Raw genomic sequence first — 19,437 nt, 5'->3', positions numbered from 1 at the left:
CAATATGAGAAGACGTAATAAAAGTATTAAGTGTTTTTATTTAAGTGAAACAGAACCAAGTTAAGAAGAATTACTTCATATTTTATATCATCTTGAGAGGCACTGGTGTTCCCTGGAGTCGGGTGCCTGCATCTACAATTGAAATGGAAGAAAAGAAGTCCACGGTCATATGTTTGTAAAATTAACAGAGGGAGAAGGTTTCAGAAGATGAGAAATACAATTAAAATATATATAGTGATGGACACAGAAAAAGAAATGATGCAAGGTAAAGTGAATAAACAATAGCACAATTTCGTACATGCAGAACATTTCATAATAATGCAGTTGTACTAATATTCACCTTTCAATGCAAGTGAAAGAACAATTCCTTTAATTTTTCGTGGAACCGCACCATGAAGGAATCATTTCAATGGGACAGAAATCAGTACATGTGATGTACATCTACAGACAAAAAAATGATTACAACTTCAGAAAAATTGGATGACTCATTCAAGAGAAAGAGCTTCACAAATTGAACTAGTCAATATCGCAGTGGTCCACCTCTGGCCCTTATGCAAGCATTTATTTGGCTTGGTATTGATTGTCAAAACTGTTGGATGTCCACCTATGGAATATCATATCAGATTATGTTCAGTTGGAGCGTAAGATCGTCAAAATCTCAAGTTCGTTGGAGGGTCCCACCCATAATGCTACTAATACTACCGATATACCCAATGAGAGAGAGATACGGTAACCTTGCTGGCCAAAGTAGGGCTTGGTAAGGGTTAAAACAAGTGGTAGAAACTCTTATCGTGTTTGGATGGGCATTATCTTGCTGAAATGTAAGCCCAGAATGGCTTGCCATGAAGGGAAACACAATGGGGTGTAAAATGTCATTGAAATTCCATTGTGCTGTGAGGGCATCGCGGATGACAACCAAAGGGTTCCTGCTATGAAATGAAATGGCGTCTCAGACCATCACCCTGGTTGATGGGCTGTACATGGTGGGCGACATTCAGGTTTGTATCCTGCTGCTGTCTGGTATGTCTCGGGACATGTCTTCAGTGGTTGTCAATGCTTAATTTGAAGCAGGACTCATCACTGAAGACAGCTCTACTCCAGGCAATGAGACTACTGGCCAAAAAAAACATTCATAAAAGAGCAAAAGAAAGTTAAGTCTGTGTGAAAGGAAAGTCGTACATTACTGATACACAAGGACGGTGGAAGTGTGCTAAATTACAGCCATTGAAAGAGTTTAGTATTGTCTGTTTAATAATATGATTTTGGGTTTTTTGTAATATTTTTGTTTCATTTCACATTCATATTGTGGCTAGGCATTTATACCTCATTGTCCTGTATTTGTTTCTTCCTTACTTTGATGTTGGTAATCAGTTGTGCATCCTTTTTTGTTTCAGGTGATGTGCAAACGTAAAATGACTGTAAAGATGTGGTGGATATTTGAAAAAACTGGGACACTTAAAACAAGGATGTTACCTCATGGGACTGTTTATATTTTACTAGTACAGAGATGTTATCATAGTACTTACAATGAACCATCAGACAGATGAAGGCAATGCTCCAAGAATTACACACTTCTGGATGCATAAGAAAATTTGAGGAAGGTGTGTAAAAATACATTCATGGAAATTTTTGACATCAGCCCTCAGAAGATTATGACACTTATCAAGAGGAAAAAAATTTGGAAATACAACCTTCAAGAACAAGTGTGGTGGTGTGAGGAAATATAAGTACATTTACAGTGACAGAATCTTGGCATGAGAATATATTGCAATAAGGATAGCCACAATAACAGTCTTAAGTCACAAAACAATTACCTAAAACACGATGTTAATGTGCACGTGCTATATGAAGCACTCAAAGTAAAATACCAAGAAAAAAGTCACATATAGGTTTTACACCCAGAAAAAAGTCACATATAAGTTTTACAAAGCTGTGTTTGTGAAAGATTTTTCAAACTTATCTTTTCAAAGAGCATGAGTTGATACATGCAAAACACTTGATTCCCTGCATGTAAGATCAGAGTCGTACACTGGTATCGCAAGATCAGTAATGTATGCTCTTGAGTTACATCACCACCAAGTGTTTCCTCTGTCGAGACTTATCACAGCAACATGTACTACTCCTGTCAACTTTTACATTAGTCTTGGAATCCACATGGCCAATACTGCTGATGATACTTTTTGCCTCTGGTATGAATGCCAATCAGGAAGAGAAAGGAACCAGATGGTATCATGCATAATACATTAAATATGGGACTTCTCAGCACCAACATGCAAAATCTGTGTATGGTGTGATTACTGTGCTTGTCAAGTAAGAACTGTGTTATTTTGTTTATATACATATTCCTTGTGGCAAACAGTTTCATTCATACAATTGATCAGAAATTTCTAGTTCCTGCACACTCATTCTCTTCATACCACACCTTTTCTTCTGTTGATGAATGTGCTGGATATTCTAGTTTGCAAAGTGTGGAAGACTACTAATGCTGCTGCAACACCCTTCAAAGTGCCACACATGGGGAATAAAAACGTTTTTGATTTCGACCATGTCTCATTGAAGTACAGACACACCTCCCAACTAGGGCTCACCAAAGCTACGAATTGCCAAAGAACATCTAGGAATGGTTTTGTACAAAAGAAACTGCAGTGAAATTGCAGACTGAGAAATATGCTGTGTGTTGAAGGCAAGCATCACTCACAATCTACATAAAAACTGCAACTTTCCAGGACTGATAGTGAGGAACCTTTCCGTGAATTAAAAAAGGGAAACTGAAGAAAAAGACTTGATTTTATGAGTGAGGAAACTAAACAATATTTTTCAAGGATTCTGTCAGTCTACATGCCTACTGATGATGATGGTGAGCAAGGACTTAATTCTGTTTCGTAATATTTCTACTGGAGACTGACTTTTCAAAGTTTCTTAATTTGTTAAAAAAATAATGTTAAGTCTTTATGAGAAAGTTTCTTATGTAGCATATATTACGGAATTTTCCTCAGTTTTTTCCATTAGTTAGAAAGCTGCATGTTCTGTGGATTACTTTGCATGATATACTGTAATGATATGGAATGAATCATTTTAAATTCACATTGCACATAGGTTACATTTTGAAAATTTCTATTTTTTTTATTTTTTTACAAAAAGAAAATAGATATACAGATTTGAGTTAGTAGTTCCTTTTCATCACCTTTCACACATTACAGTAACAGAAATTCTTCTACAGATTCGAAGAAGTTGTCAATAAGAATCTTTGTCAGTTTATTACCAAATTTTACTTCGCTGTCTGTCAGACATTTTATATCACTGGGTAAGTGAAGAAAAACTTTTGTTGGTGCATCATGCATCCATTTTTGTGCTGAAGACGACTTCAAAGCGGAGTAATGAATGTCATTTTTCCTTCTGGTACTGTAATTATGTACCTCATTGTCCCTTTTGAACTGTGGTGAATTATTTACAGCAAGCTTAATGAGAGGATAAATATACTGTGAAGCAGTTGTCAGAGTGCCAAACTCCTTAAATGGATGTCTACAAGATGATCATGGATGAGCACCACATGTTATTTCTTACAGCACTTTTTGCACAATGAAGACTTTCATTCTTAAATATGAGTTAGCCCAGAATATTATTCCATATGACATTATTGAATAACAATATGCAAAATAAGTCAGCTTACTGATTTGTCTTTCCCAAATATTTGCAATGATTCTAAGTGCAAATGTGGCTGAGCTAAGTTGTTTTAGGAATTCCATTCCAAAAAGTGTTTTTTCCAATTTAAACTCTCATCTCTATTGACCCCTAAGAATTCTGAAGTTTCCACCCTACTTATTATTTCATCACCATGTGTTACATTTATCACTGGTGTAGTACCTCTACGCGTGCAGAACTGAATATGTTGTGTCTTTTTAAAATTGAAGATTAGACCACTTGCAGAAAACCAATCAATGAGACTTTTGAGAACTTTATTTACCATTTCTTCTGTTTATGTAAATGTGCTTGGATTGATTACAATACTAGTGTTATGTGCAAAAGGAACTAATTCTGCGTATTGTATACTAGACGGGAGATCATTTACATATAAGAGGAACAGTAGTGGACCTAAGATAGAACCTTGGGGAGCTCCATAAATGTTTTCTCCCAGTCAGAATTATGTCCCTGGATTATATTGCTTGAATTACTAAGTACAAATTTCTAAATTGTTTTGGTTAGAGATGACACTACCCACTTGTTGGCTATACCATCAATCCCATAAAACATAAATTTATTTAGGAGAATACTGTGATTCACAGAGTCAAAAGCCCTAGAGGGGTCACAGAAAATACCAACCAGTGCTCAGAAAATCTGGTGAGTAACATCGTAATGGGCATTATCAGTAGAGAAACACTTCTGAAACCCAAAGTGAGGTTTGCTAAGGATACTAATGTCTCTAAGGTGAGATACTACTCTAGAATACATCATCATATTTCATATAAGACTGGGCTTCTATGAGGTTTCAGGATTGTTGACTTCTTGCCACAATATTTCTGCTGGCAACTGTCCAGCCATCCCCATGTTAGTGTCTGGAGACTGCAAGTTCACAGTGTTGGATTTACAGCAGAAACGCATGTGCATTGGCAGACATCACAGGAGAGCCCTCTATCAAAATCTGAGACCTCTGCAAATAATGTTCCATCTGTGGCATGATGGTGCATGCGTAAAAGTGAAACTACATGTCTGCCCTCTGTCAGAGTGCGCACTTGCATTGCTTAAAACAAACATCAGATGTCGCCTGATGTGTCATTATGAATAAAATGTTTTCGCTCAGAAGAAATTAAAGATATGACCGGGCCGTAAGTCTTGCCCAATTGAAAGCCATCATCACGATATATAAGACTCTGTGCTGGACATATTTCCAGATTCTTTAATTACTGAATCCCAAAACGATCTTGCTGGGACCAAGATTTTTATGACAAAATAATCCATAAAGTGTTCTGTGGTAATAAGCCCAGTAAGATGGTCATAGCAGAGCACTGTATTACCACAGGACACACTATGGATTATTCTGCCATAAAAATCTGGACACCAGCAAAATCCTTTTGGGATTCAGTAATTAAAGAATCTGTGGAAATATGTCTAGCACAAATTCTTATAAATTTTGACAGCGGCATTCAACTGGTGGTCATGGCTTGCAACACAGTCATCTCTTTAATCTCTTCTGAGGGAAAACATTTTATTCATTATAACGTATCTGGCAACATCTGACATTTGTTTTTAGTGATACTGTGACGAAGCAAGCTGGGATATTTTTACTTCCCCTATTGTTTTGCCATCTGCCTACTTAAATTCGTTTTTCCATTTTCGAACAAATTACTATTAACATATGTGAGTATAATCTGTATTTTCATACAAGAGAAAGGTTGGCCCTCAGTTTTAAAGAACATAACGTCAGATCTAATGTAATTGATTTTCTAATTTATTTTGACCAATCCTAGTTAGTATCTTTCATTATAGGGTGAAATCAGTAATTGTTTCGTAGCTTAAATTCTATTGCTGATGTATAAAAAAATACAAAGTCTGTAATAATTATAAATGTTTGGAAGATGAAATGCTAGTAATCTTAAAGTATCTACCTGGCTCTAATCGAAAACATGTTAGCAAAGCCAGCCCATAATTAATTCCAAAGTAATGAACAGTTTTGTCAAAAGTATTGTTTATGTAACTATATGTGTTAATTTAATCATTTAAACAAATAATTCGGCCTCAACCTTGTAGTAGAAGAAACTGTTAAAAGGAATGAATTTTTCGATGTATTCTGTTAATTTAATGAGTTAAGTTATAATTGTAATTTCTGTAAATTTAACTTCAAACAATGTGCAGTTTCAGTACCTATTATTGTGATGATATATAAGGGCCCGATTTTTGGTCACGAGACAGTCAGTCCAGGGCCAAGTTTCAGACGAGGAACCAGTGTAGGTTAGAAGACAACAATGCATCAACTTAACAGTGTAATAAGTGTTACATTAATAAGCCATGAGTAAAAACAATGACATTGTCTGTTTCCATACATACCTGTTTATTCTCCAAGAACTGTGAACATTGTGGTTAGGTTTTTACTGCTCGTTGATGTTCAACAGGAAATTCTTGTAGCAGTATGTGGATGTTCAACTGCAAACTATTAATGATGCTCATGGAAAGTTAAACAATAGTGCACTGGCCAAATAACTGAGTATTATCAGGGGGTTGTGAAAACTTAAAGTAAAAGAATGTGAAACGCAACTGTGCATCTGTTGGCTACTTCATTTGCAGTAGACAGTAGTTGCACATCTAACACCTATTTTTTCAGCCAGTACGTTGACACTGAGGACAAGAAACGATCAACGAAGAAACAAAGTAGGTTAAATGCTACAATGCGAGAGCACACTCCGACAGACAGCAGACATGTAGTTTCACCTTTACATACGTGCCTGCATGCCACAGATGGAGCAGTATTTGTAGAAGGTGCGGATTTTGAGAGAGTCAATGTGCATGCGATTCCACGCCACTTTTTTCTATAAAGCCAACACCATGAACTAGCAATCTCCAGTGGTATACACTTACCTGAAGATGGCTGGATGTTTGCCAGCCGAAATATTGTAGCAATAATTTAAACAAGATGCAGCTGCAATCCCGAAACCTCATAGAATATTCAGTATGCTGGGAAAACTTTATACGAATCACACAAGACTGGGCTTATTACATGGGAACAAATTTTTAGTACTTGTGGAAACACCATCAAAACCAGATGACTTTTTATTTTTGAGAGAATGTATAATTTTCTTAATTTCAGAAGGAGAAGTTGGTGATACATTCATATGACTGAATTTTTGTGGAAGTTACACTTTCAACATACTGCTGTGATTTTGCTCTTGAACTGTTTGTCCCTATGCTTTTTACTATATTTGTGAAATGATTATCAAATGCATTTGCCACCTGTGACTTATGATTTATAGCCCGTCCACTCAGATTAATAGTGATTTTGTCGTGTTCTGTGGCTAGATGCTCTGTCTCTTATTACACTAAATTCCATATAGCCTTAATTCTGTTGTTGGAAGTACCGATTTCTGACATTATGTGCATGTTCTTTGATTTTTTTAATAACCTTTCTTAGTCATTTTGAGTAGTTTTTGTAATGTGCAACCACTGCAGAATCCCTCCTTGTTCTTGTAAAAAGATACATTTCGCTTTTCCGTTCACACGATACTTTAATTCCTCCAGTGATCCATGGTTTTTTTACAATGGAATATATTAAATTTTATGTTAGCATTTGGTTCATTATAAATTACGTCCCATGTCATCTCCCGTAGGCTGTTCTCAAAAACATTTGTCCTGGAGTCAATTATTCTAACTGATTTCCACTGAGGAGTATCCATACTGTAAGGCGCTATATTATTTATCCTAATTAATTGTGCATAATGATCAGAAAGAGCATTTGTCACTGTGTAAACAGTTATTTTCTTACTTGGGGCTTTGTCAAATAAAACATTATCAATTATGGTCCTACTGTTTTCATCCACCCATGTTAGAAAGTTAATTATTGAGACCAAATTGTTCAATCCAAATAAGGTTTCCAGATAATTTTTCTGCTCAGAACCCTTTAGAAAAATGTCTGTATCAACAGTGCTCCACAGATGTAATTTTCACTCCTCCCCAAAAAAAGGTTTTTGGCACTTTTGATCACACTGCCCTCCCACTCTACAAATACATTTCCATAATTATTTAATTTGTTTTGAAGAGTGGCTTAATAGACAGCAGCAAAACAGTTGCAATACATCCCCACTGGAACTTCACTATTGGTTTAGTGATCCTTAATAAAGTTCTCTTGTAAGACAAATAAATGAAAAGAATTATAAAAGTGAATGTTTTATTACAAAAGCTAAAAACAGTTCATCTTCATTTTGTGTTAAGGAGGAAAAAACATCCATACAAGAGAACTGTTGCATATCACTGTTCGTATTACGAATTGTCGGCCAGACTAAAATATATAAAAATAATGTTTCTTCCTTTTGTGAGAATAATGCAGCACATGCAAAACGCATTGCTCTCTACTTTGTGGTATACTAATTGCAAGCTTGGGGAGAAGTACAACACCTCCCTTGCGTCACTGCACAGCATTTTCCATTCAAACCTGGAAGGAAAAAAAAAAACTGTTCAGAAAATACCATTGCATTCAAAGAAAATTTATATATGTTACAATTTTCACAGAGATAACTTATAAATGAAAAATTTACCTTAACCACACTTGAACCTCCACACACTTATCAAAAGAATAAACACACATGTGCTGAAGAACCCATCTTCCTGAAATGACTACATTAATAATTCAGTTGTTGAGATTTTTAATATGACGTGCAACTGAGGAGACATAAGTGACACTATTAGCTAGGAGTTGCAAAGGAAGTTGTGGAACACTGAATTGGACATAGTAAGATTATCAGAAAAGTGACAAAATAGCGATGATCAAACAGAATTAAAATTGGGTCATATGTTTTATTACAGAGGAACAGATCAAGAAGGAAATTCAGATCTAGTTTTTATAGTAAAAACAATATTATAAGAAATATTACAAATAAATAAGCATTCACAGATGACACACCAAACAGGTAAATGACTGCAAATCCCGATACAAGATGATAATGCAAGATTTTTATGCATATAGGGATATGGTGTCCGAAAGAACAGACACCATATCCATATAAGTATATAGTTCTGGCAACACCAACCATAACCTCCTTCTTCTGTGCGGATGCACACATATTCCCCGAACTCTTACGGGACTTAGAAAGAATGTCTTGCACAAGTAGTAAGTGTGTTGGGTTGGGGTGGAACACTACAAATGTAGTGTGTGGACATACAAGGTGAGAATGTGGGTCTCACGGGAAGCATGCGCGAGATAGTCCCTGCAGTCGCGCTATCCTCTGTGCCCTCGGTGGCTCAGATGGATAGAGCATCTGCCATATAAGCATGAGACCCCAGGTTCGAGTCGCGGTCAGGGCACACTTTTTCACCTGTCCCCGTTGATATATATCAACGCCCGTTAGCAGCTGAAGGTATTAATATAATTCTAATTTCGTTCTAGACGGCTGCAGGTCATCATGGTGTCTGTTCTTTCCATATAAGTACAAAGTAAAATGTCCACTATGGGACCGTTCCAAACCAATTTACAATTACAACTGATTATTGACTTGAAGGTTGAAATTAACAATACAGATAGACTGCAGAGTCCTCCAACTGGGGAGGCACCAAGAATGGTGTCCCATACGGTTAAGTCTTGGATCTCTTATTGTTCTTAATGTATGTTTTAATGACTTGTCACCCAATATTCATGAAAATGCAAAGCTAGTTCTTTTTCCTGATGACACAAATACAGCAATTACACCCAACAAACATGAATTAGCTGAGGAAATTGCAAATAATGTCTTTCAGAAAACTGTTAAGTGGCTCTCTGCAAATTAACTCTCATTAAATTTTGAGAAAATACTAACACCATTGAGACATGTTCTTTAACTTGAGCAACTACAGAACCTACATATGAAAATATATGAAGCATAAATATATTCAGGTGATTACACTACATACAATAATTTTAATGGCAGAGAAGTTGGGCCAATGAAAGCAAAAATGGTAAATCAAAGACCAGGCCAGAAAGGATGAATGGAAAAATGCTGAGATACATTGGGATTTGGAATCCATGAGAAACTGTGGGAGCCACTATAATTAGCTGGTACTGAAGATGGCTATTTACAGTCAAAATCTATATTTGCAAACATAATAAAAACTAATGGAATTGCAATTGACTGCTGTGTGCCTCTCCTTTCTTACACTGATGATCTGCTGAAACGTTTAGGATCAGCTACTTGTGCTATTATTGCAAATTTTGGAGATAAACATATCACTAAATTACCTTCTGTACCTACTTTTGTGTGGTACATATTTTGGGGTAATTTATCACTATGGGAGAAAGTATTCATTGCACAAAAGCATGTAATCAGAATAATAGCTGGAGCCCACCCAAGATAACCTTACAGATATTTATTTAAGGACCTTGGATATTCACAGTACCTTCACAATACGTATATTCACTTATGAAATCTGTTATTAATAACCCATCCCATTTCAAATATAATAGCAAAGTGCATATATACAACACTATAAGAAAGGATGATCTTTACTATTGTGGGTTAAATCTTACTTTGGCACATAAAGGGACAAATTATGCTGCCACAAAAATCTTTGTTCGCTTACAAATACACTCCTGGAAATTGAAATAAGAACACCGTGAATTCATTGTCCCAGGAAGGGGAAACTTTATTGACACATTCCTGGGGTCAGATACATCACATGATCACACTGACAGAACCACAGGCACATAGACACAGGCAACAGAGCATGCACAATGTCGGCACTAGTAAAGTGTATATCCACCTTTCGCAGCAATGCAGGCTGCTATTCTCCCATGGAGACGATCGTAGATATGCTGGATGTAGTCCTGTGGAACGGCTTGCCATGCCATTTCCACCTGGCGCCTCAGTTGGACCAGCGTTCATGCTGGACGTGCAGACCGCGTGAGACGACGCTTCATCCAGTCCCAAACATGCTCAATGGGGGACAGATCCGGAGATCTTGCTGGCCAGGGTAGTTGACTTACACCTTCTAGAGCACGTTGGGTGGCACAGGATACATGCGGACGTGCATTGTATTGTTGGAACAGCAAGTTCCCTTGCCGGTCTAGGAATGGTAGAACGATGGGTTCGATGACGGTTTGGATGTACCGTGCACTATTCAGTGTCCCCTCGACGATCACCAGTGGTGTACGGCCAGTGTAGGAGATCGCTCCCCACACCATGATGCCGGGTGTTGGCCCTGTGTGCCTGGGTCGTATGCAGTCCTGATTGTGGCGCTCACCTGCACGGCGCCAAACACGCATACGACCATCATTGGCACCAAGGCAGAAGCGACTCTCATCGCTGAAGACGACACGTCTCCATTCGTCCCTCCATTCACGCCTGTCGCGACACCACTGGAGGCGGGCTGCACGATGTTGGGGCGTGAGCGGAAGACGGCCTAACGGTGTGCGGGACCGTAGCCCAGCTTCATGGAGACGGTTGCGAATGGTCCTCGCCTATACCCCAGGAGCAACAGTGTCCCTAACTTGCTGGGAAGTGGCGGTGCGGTCCCCTACGGCACTGCATAGGATCCTACGGTCTTGGCGTGCATCCGTGCGTCGCTGCGGTCCGGTCCCAGGTCGACGGGCACGTGCACCTTCCGCCGACCACTGGCGACAACATCGATGTACTGTGGAGACCTCACGCCCCACGTGTTGAGCAATTCGGCGGTACGTCCACCTGGCCTCCCGCATGCCCACTATACGCCCTCGCTCAAAGTCCGTCAACTGCACATACGGTTCACGTCCACGCTGTCGCGGCATGCTACCAGTGTTAAAGACTGCGATGGAGCTCCGTATGCCACGGCAAACTGGCTGACACTGACGGCGGCGGTGCACAAATGCTGCGCAGCTAGCGTCATTCGACGGCCAACACCGCGGTTCCTGGTGTGTCCGCTGTGCCGTGCGTATGATCATTGCTTGTACAGCCCTCTCGCAGTGTCCGGAGCAAGTATGGTGGGTCTGACACACCGGTGTCAATGTGTTCTTTTTTCCATTTCCAGGAGTGTAGTATTAAAAGTATGACAATAACAAATCAGCATTAAAAAATAAAATAAATGAAATGAATTTCTGAATGACAACTCCTTCAATTCAACAGATGAATTTTTGTGATGTAGTAGTAATTGTACAAAAAAGTGTAAAGAAAACTTACATCAAACTGACATGTTCCACATCATTATGAAAGGTCATATTCATGATCTATGATACAAGTATTAATGTAATGTAACTAGTAAGAACCTGAGAAGAAAACATAAAGATTTAAGGAAAAAACATATCAAACAAGAAGTCAGAAATGCAGATTATGATAATGAGGAAGTATAACAGAAAAATTAACCAACCACATAAGCATCTTGGATTATATGGACAGAGGCAAAAGCAGCAGTTATTTAAGAAAGATACTTGTGGCAACAGCGATAGATGTTTCAAATACGACAAAAGCGAAAGAAAAGAACAGAAGAATGCAAATGGAAGAATGCAACCATTTAAGGGAATATAAGCAGACAATAGTAGGATCATGGCAGAATATGGTGAGGCAAATAAAATTATTTGTAAATGGTTTTAAGAGAAACTGAAAATGGTCAATTAAAATGATTAAGAGAGAGAACTTAAAATGACAAGAGTATTAAGCAAAAACAAAGCAGAAACATACACTGAGTAAACATCAAACTTCAGCAGTTAAGGTGGTACAACAGCTAATAACAGAACAAAAATTGTGCAGACATACCAAGATTCTTTTAGATGTTAGTATAGTTGAAGAGATGAATCAGAACCAAGATAGGTAACAATGGAAGTAATGAGGTGTGGAAACCCATTTGAGGAATGAAGAAAGGAATGGATAATGGTGTATCAACAGAAATGATTAAAACTTGAAAAAAAAACTTACAGAAAAGGCACTTGCAAAATCATTTACAGAATGTCTGTGGAAGAAGACAATTTTCTAAAACTGGAATCATTGTAATTAATCTACTTACGAAGAACTGAGCTACTTGAGGTGTCCCAACAAGCGCTCTTTCTCCTAACTGCACTACTCAACGTCCCTTCTCAGTAATCTGCGTATGAGATGTAAAGTGCTGCATCATGGAGTGACAAGCTTCCTCAACGCACTGTTTGAAATCATGTTCAGTTGCTTTGCAGAATGTGTCCTTGCACTGGCATATCCAAGGCCATTCACAATGCATAAACAAATGAGGTTTGTAGAATGAGATTTTCATTCTGCAGTGGAGTGTGCGCTGATATGAAACTTCCTGGCAGATTAAAACTGTGTGCCGTACTGAGACTCAAACTCGGGACCTTTGCCTTTCACGGGGAAGTGCTCTACCAACTGAGCTACCCAAGCACAAATCATGCCCCATCCTCACAGCATACTTCTGCCAGTGCAGAAGGATATTGCGGAGACATGGCATAGCCACAGCCTCGGGGATGTTTCCAGAATGACAAAGATATCCTTTCTTTCAGGAGTGCTAGTTCTGCAAGGTTCGCAGGAGAGCTTCTGTAAAGTTTGGAAGGTAGGAGATGAGGTACTGGCAGAAGTAAAGCTGTGAGGACGGGGCGTGAGTCGTGCTTGGGTAGCTCAGTTGGTAGAGCACTAGCCCGTGAAAGGCAAAGGCCCCGAGTTCGAGTCTCGGTCCGGCACACAGTTTTAATCTGCCAGGAAGTTTCAAATGAGGTTTGGTCTGCCATGGATACTGACATGGTATAAACGTTCAAGGAGTATGATGACATGTTACTGATACATGGTAAATGCCAACACAATGTCAATGAAGTAGCCGTGGTTCGTGTAGTGAGATACTCTTGTTAAAGAGCTCCATTAGCTATGATGTTGTACATTCAGGAAAATGGGCATCCTGCAGAAATAATAATTTTTCTTACACTTACTAATCTACATAAATATTCCTTTCACTTATTATTTTTTAAGTTACAGAAAAAAAGTACCATAGCTGAAACACCTTGTATGTACTTTATTGTTTCACGAGAATGATCACGCCTGTTCCAAGATCACGCCTGTTCCCACATTGTTGCTCTTCAGAATAAAAATGAACATTTCAGCCAAGGGGTTTCCTAAACAAATGCGTGAAACTAAAAGGAGGTTAAGGTGACAGAGAATTCTGGTTTAACAAGACACAATCCTGCTGCTGACTCTTTAGTCACTTTCATATTAAACAACATTCATCTCACTGAAAGTTCCTCTGAATATGCCTTTTATTTATCTCAGCATGTATCACCTTGGCTAGTCACAGAGATGGTGGTGGTATAAAGCTCATGTTATCACATAATGCATAACAATGTATGTGGAGTGTAAACTTGATCCCACACTTCATTCAGAAGATAGGAATGTAATGCGACTGGCAGTATTATGTCAGGAGCTATTAGTGCACTGTCCTCATATTCCAGATCTCACACTCAGTGATAACCTGTTTGAATGCCTTAAAACACATATGGGACACCTGTAATTCAAAATGCATGAAGCACTTTTAAAGCTGTTGCAGCAGCCCACATCTGTCTACACCAAAGGAATCTTTGAATTTTGTTGGATAATTGTCTTTAAAAATTGAACTGATATTCTCAGGCATGGCTATAGCAGCGAGGGGGGGGGGGGGGTAATCTGTCCTGTGTGGCAGTTCCAGGGGGCGTCAAATTCATATTCTTGAAGAAAAAAGCCTTGTTTCACAAAGTGCCTAGCATCCAGCACATGCTGGTCTATCAATTGTTTATATGATTCTGAAAACCATCTCAGATGGTTTTAGAACATTTTTGAACACATTCCAATTTGATTTCTAAATGAATCATAAGTTGATTTTTGAATGCATCTAGAAATAAAAAATTTTCCCACTGACAAAAGAGGATAAGGCTCTATGAGCTGACCCAAATAAACCCAAATGGGTGAATGCCAATCGCTGTTTGTTATGTGGTTGATTGGGTGTGCAAATGATCAGCATTGTTGTGATTATTAGTGAAATCCATAGATTCAGACTAACCAGGGTGGAAATAAATGACTAACAGGAATAATAGTTGAGGAAGATTGCATATTATCTCCTTGATGCATCAAAGAAAATGAAAGTTTGACAGAAAATTTTTGACAGATTGCTACACTGATCAGGATGTACTTTGTCAACCTTGAGTGTCTCTTGTAACAACAACTGTAGCAATGAGTCTAACAAAGAATTCTGAACGTTAATGTGAGAAACTATTAGCTTAGGTGTAGTTTTCCAAGGAATAAAAGTGATTTGAGTAGAAACAACCATGGAGAAAGTGAAAAATGGATTATTTTATATGGGATGGGCTGATCTCTAATGAATTTGGGTTGTGTGTGATCAGATGATGCTTATGATTTCTGAATACCATATTTACCTGATTATAAGATGTCTCTGAATGTAAGACGACTCCCCACCCCTTTTAAATAGGCTACTTGAGAAAATTTTTTCTTATTCTAGCTAATCATACTTACAAACTGCTTTATTGATATAAGATACCAGCCTAGAAAGTTATCACTATATCTATTCTAAACTGATGCCATTCATTGATGTCTATATTTTGATAATACAAGAATAAACAAAATGAAGTGCTTTACATTAATTTTTATTTTCACTGTTTTTTGCTTGCTATCGCTATCATCATCACCACCATCATCATCACCATCACCACCACCACCACCACCACCACCGTCATCGTAATACATCAAAGTAAACAGGCACCTGATGAGCATTGCCAGTGTTGACGTGAGATTGATTACATGATGCTGATTTGCAAGCCTGGTTTTATCAAATGTCACTGGAATTTGCTGCTGATGCATGCAGTTGGAAAATTCTTCCTCGTGTTCAATATGTTCACTTGGAGAATTTCTCAAGTACGTGGGAAGACTGTGTTGTGTTTATCTTGCATATACTGAACAACCTGCTGCACCAATTCATGAAACATTCTATGCTTTAGTAACCTGAAATTTTGTCATACATAACTCATATTCTTTAATATATTCTTCACCTGATACCACACATGAAGATTCACTTCTGTAACCTCAAATTTTCTCCATATTGCACATTTATTTGTGGCCTCTGCTTGATGAATCACCATTAACTTAAAATTAGTGTCGTATTGTCCATGTTATGCATATTGAAGAGTGAACATGCAGATCCATGTTTCTCAACACTGTTACGGCTGTAATTTTCATCCGTTATTGATTGCCACAATATACAGCTTTCACAGTGGTGACAATATAGCAAACTGAATAACAAAAACACATTGTCCTCTCAGCTTCCTACACCCAACCTGGCAGAAATGGTACCATTTTGGATAAAGTTAACAGTGCTGTAGAGAAGCAGCAGCTTTAATGCCATTGTTGAAGCTGATGTTTCCTTTATTCTAGTCTTCTGTGCAATCATATTTTTGTCAGTGATAATTTGTCTCCTATGGAAAGGTACATCCCTTATACCAATTAAAGAGTCAGAAAGGTAGGAAAATTTCATTGAATTATACCCAGGGCAGCTGTACTGGTGAGGCAGTAAGGCACCCTGGAAAATTGTAAGGTGACACTGGTTCCAGTTTAAATATTCAAAATTAATCTGTCATAATAATAATAATCTATATTTGTTATTAATTAACATAGTTTCTCTTGAAGCATTAGCTGCCATACTTGTGAAATTATATGCAGAGTTTGAAATGTGGCAATAATTAAAAGGATTAGTGTATAATTTTTATGGCAATATTTTCAACTAAAAATGATCTGATGAGAGAAAAGAGAGAGGCAAATATTAAGCAATCCGTGATATAAACTCTTCACCAATACAAAGAGAAATGTAATTAATACAGAGGTATCATTACTTCAATCTTTCAACATGGAACATAAAATTGTAAATGAAGCGAGTAGTTCGTATCCTTTTTCCCTTTTTGTAGGGCAAAACATTAAACATGACAACAACAAAAATTGATTCAGCTTTAAACATTATATCATCATATATAAATATGTTTTAAATACTTACGTACTTTTAAAGCTGTTACAGCTCATCTATTTTTAATTTCTTTCTTCCCTGGTGCTCAAGTATAAAATTCTCTGAAACAGATAATTACAATTATCAATTAAATTTCCTGTTTTCCTCTCCTGTCTTGTCCTTTTCTAATGATTCAGTGAGCCACTTTTCAGTCCTCTCCTCTTAATTGTTCAAGGGTACATTAAATTACATCTTCAAGGCCATACACAAAATTATACAAAAAGGCTGGTGTTTTTCAAATAAAGAAAAGAATATTATTGGACATAACCAACTATAAGGAAAATTTTCCTTAGCTCGGTCTTAGTATCCATTAATGTTTCACCACTGTAAGGCTTCAACTATTTGTAGCAATATTTTTGACAATATTATGAAAAGGATAGTTGCCACTCACCATATAACAGATTTTTATTTTTATTTATTTGTATGGCTCAGATGCAGTTTGAAATTACAGGTATATAACATTAGCAATACTATATATAACAGGAATATGAAAATACAAAACTAGGTATAAAACTAATTACATGTCAATATCTAGGTTCCTAATCCATATAAGAGCCGTATCATCAACTTTCATGAGGTCACTCCAACTCCCATGGTAGTAACGCTAGAGGCATTAATCTGTAATGTGCTTGATTGTCTTGTTTCAGAGCCCCACAGTCATAAACTGGAGAGTCTGTAGAACCCCATTTGTAAAAAGAGTCTGCCTATTGACCATGCCCACTGAGAGCTCTGTTTATTTTGACCCACACTTTCCTGTCAAGTTCTGTTCCAGCAGTATCACAATTATATTTTTCGAACCATTCACACTCTTCAGGATTTTCAATAAGTTGATAACTCTGATTCCACAGGTCTTTCATCCCAGTATTACTGGCATCTAGCTCTTCTGCTTGCCGGAAACGTGGGTTTCTTGAACCGAGTCTATTTCATTGTAAACTTGGTTATGTCTTCCTGTATGGGTAATCCCAGGTTCTGCTGTAGCACGTATTCCCTAAGCAAGGCCTCACTTCTCCAGGTTGCTAGTGGATAGATGTTGCTCAGCAGAGGGAACCAATAAGTCGGTGTTATTAACTGATTCAGCTGGACGTCGATCAAGTTGATGTGGCAGCTGTTTAGTCACACTGGGGCACAACACTCGGATTTTGAGAAGACCAGCGCAATGGATGACGTGTGGAAGGTTTCTGCTGAAGCTTACCATGCCATTCCACACAATTTTTGAATAATATTGTTATGAGTTTTTATGTTGGCAGCAGTACTTTCAAGATGTTTTCTTTATGAAAGGGTGTCGTCAATGGTGACACTAAGGTACTTAGGGTACTTGTTATGGCAAAGAGTGTTTTCGTTAAGTTTCATTCTGAGCTTGTTTGGTTGTCAGATGGAATGTATGTATTTCAGGTTTACTTGCACTGCGTTTAAATAGGCGCTCATAATGGCTAGATCTTCTGTCAGGATTGTCTCCGTTCATCCAAGATCCTTGGTTCAACAAGCAAGAGTGATATCGTGTGCATAACAGAATTTTGTTGACCTGGTATTGGGTAGATCGGAGATGTATAGATTGAACAATAAGGGGGCTAAGACGGAGTGCTGTGGTAGACCATTACTTAATTTCCTCTCCTTACTCACATTTTCTCCCAATCGAAGGTACAAATATCTATTATTTATTGTGGTGTTGATGAGAGTTACAGTTTTTCGGCATCAGATTGTTTTTAATAATTTATATATCATCCCTTCTCTCCAGGCTGTGTCATATGTCACAGATGCTTTCATGTTTCCTTGGAAGGCAGCCTCTGAAAGTTGTTAGGGCCAGTACCTGGTTGCAGGCTGTAAACTAGCTTGTGTCCATTGTGGAATACTACAATGTGCACTTCGGGTATTACACGTGCACCCTGGGTAAGGCTAAATGAGCTAGAACAAATAGGCAGCCAGATCAGATGTTGCATTTCCTGGCTACCAACATGCAGGTAAATCAAAACCATATAACGGAGATGTGTGTGTGTGTGTGTGTGTGTGTGTGTGTGTGTGTGTGTGTGTGTGTGTGCACGCGCGCGCGCGCATGCTTGTTGTCTATTCTGATGAAGGTTCGTTTGGCCAAAAGCTTTGTTTGCCAGTCTTCTGTGACTCAGCCTCTCCACTATATGGTGAGTAGCAACTATCCTTTTCATAATATTGTCATTATTCCATCCTGGATTTTACATTGTTTGTTGTAGCAATATCTTTAATTTATATAAGAGAACATGAAACGCATGCTTTGAATATGCTGTGCCTGAAGCCAGTCACTATAAAATTATATATTTACTGGTACAAGCGACAACAGTGCCATTAAAAACAGTAAAAAACTGATAGAGAAGTATATAATTACACCTGATAGTCTTCCATGAAATAATGAATCACTATACCTTTAATCATTACTTTATCTCTGTTTTGTCAGTATCACATGGCTAAATCTGCCACAAAGGCATACTAATTAACTATTTTTCATATTTCAAGGAAAGTTGCAGGAAGCACACGACATTCACTCCAATCTTCTGCACAGACTGCCAGAGGGAGGAGGTAGGAGCAGTGTGAGCATGTGCCACCTCCATCATACAATGCTGACAACTTAAGAACTGGCGACTGTGTTTGTTCTTCATTTGTAGCAATGATTGATTTTAAACAGACCTACAGATATATTATATGCTTCAATAATTTGTTTAAATTGAAATGAATGTAATCTCCAAATACTCAAAACACAATGCTAGGAATCAATAAATCACATTCAACAACCACAGTATTGAGGCTCTCATT

At 37.9% G+C, this 19,437-nt stretch overlaps 1 protein-coding gene across 3 annotated transcripts in view; it reads right to left on the bottom strand.

Annotated features, from left to right (window-relative positions):
* Positions 1 to 6,859: 6,859 nt before the first annotated feature.
* The window catches only part of LOC126186300 (germinal-center associated nuclear protein), a 304,544-nt gene continuing 291,966 nt past the window's right edge, over positions 6,860 to 19,437 (bottom strand). The window contains exons 27-29 of one of the 3 annotated variants that reach the window (XR_007537424.1): positions 16,652 to 16,718; positions 15,367 to 16,179; positions 6,860 to 8,137 (exon numbers count right to left, since the gene is read on the bottom strand). Coding sequence is in view for 2 of the 3 variants with exons in the window: in XM_049928199.1 (XP_049784156.1) it covers positions 16,663 to 16,718 (56 nt within the window). In the remaining variant the exon portion in view is untranslated. Of the gene's footprint in view, positions 8,138 to 15,366; positions 16,180 to 16,647; positions 16,719 to 19,437 lie in introns of all 3 variants that reach the window. The other 2 variants (XM_049928199.1, XM_049928198.1) reach the window with 2 other exon arrangements.

Source organism: Schistocerca cancellata, chromosome 1 (genome assembly GCF_023864275.1).
Source record: "Schistocerca cancellata isolate TAMUIC-IGC-003103 chromosome 1, iqSchCanc2.1, whole genome shotgun sequence".
Lineage (NCBI taxonomy): Eukaryota > Metazoa > Arthropoda > Insecta > Orthoptera > Acrididae > Schistocerca > Schistocerca cancellata.
This window is presented reverse-complemented; position numbering and strand designations above follow the sequence as displayed.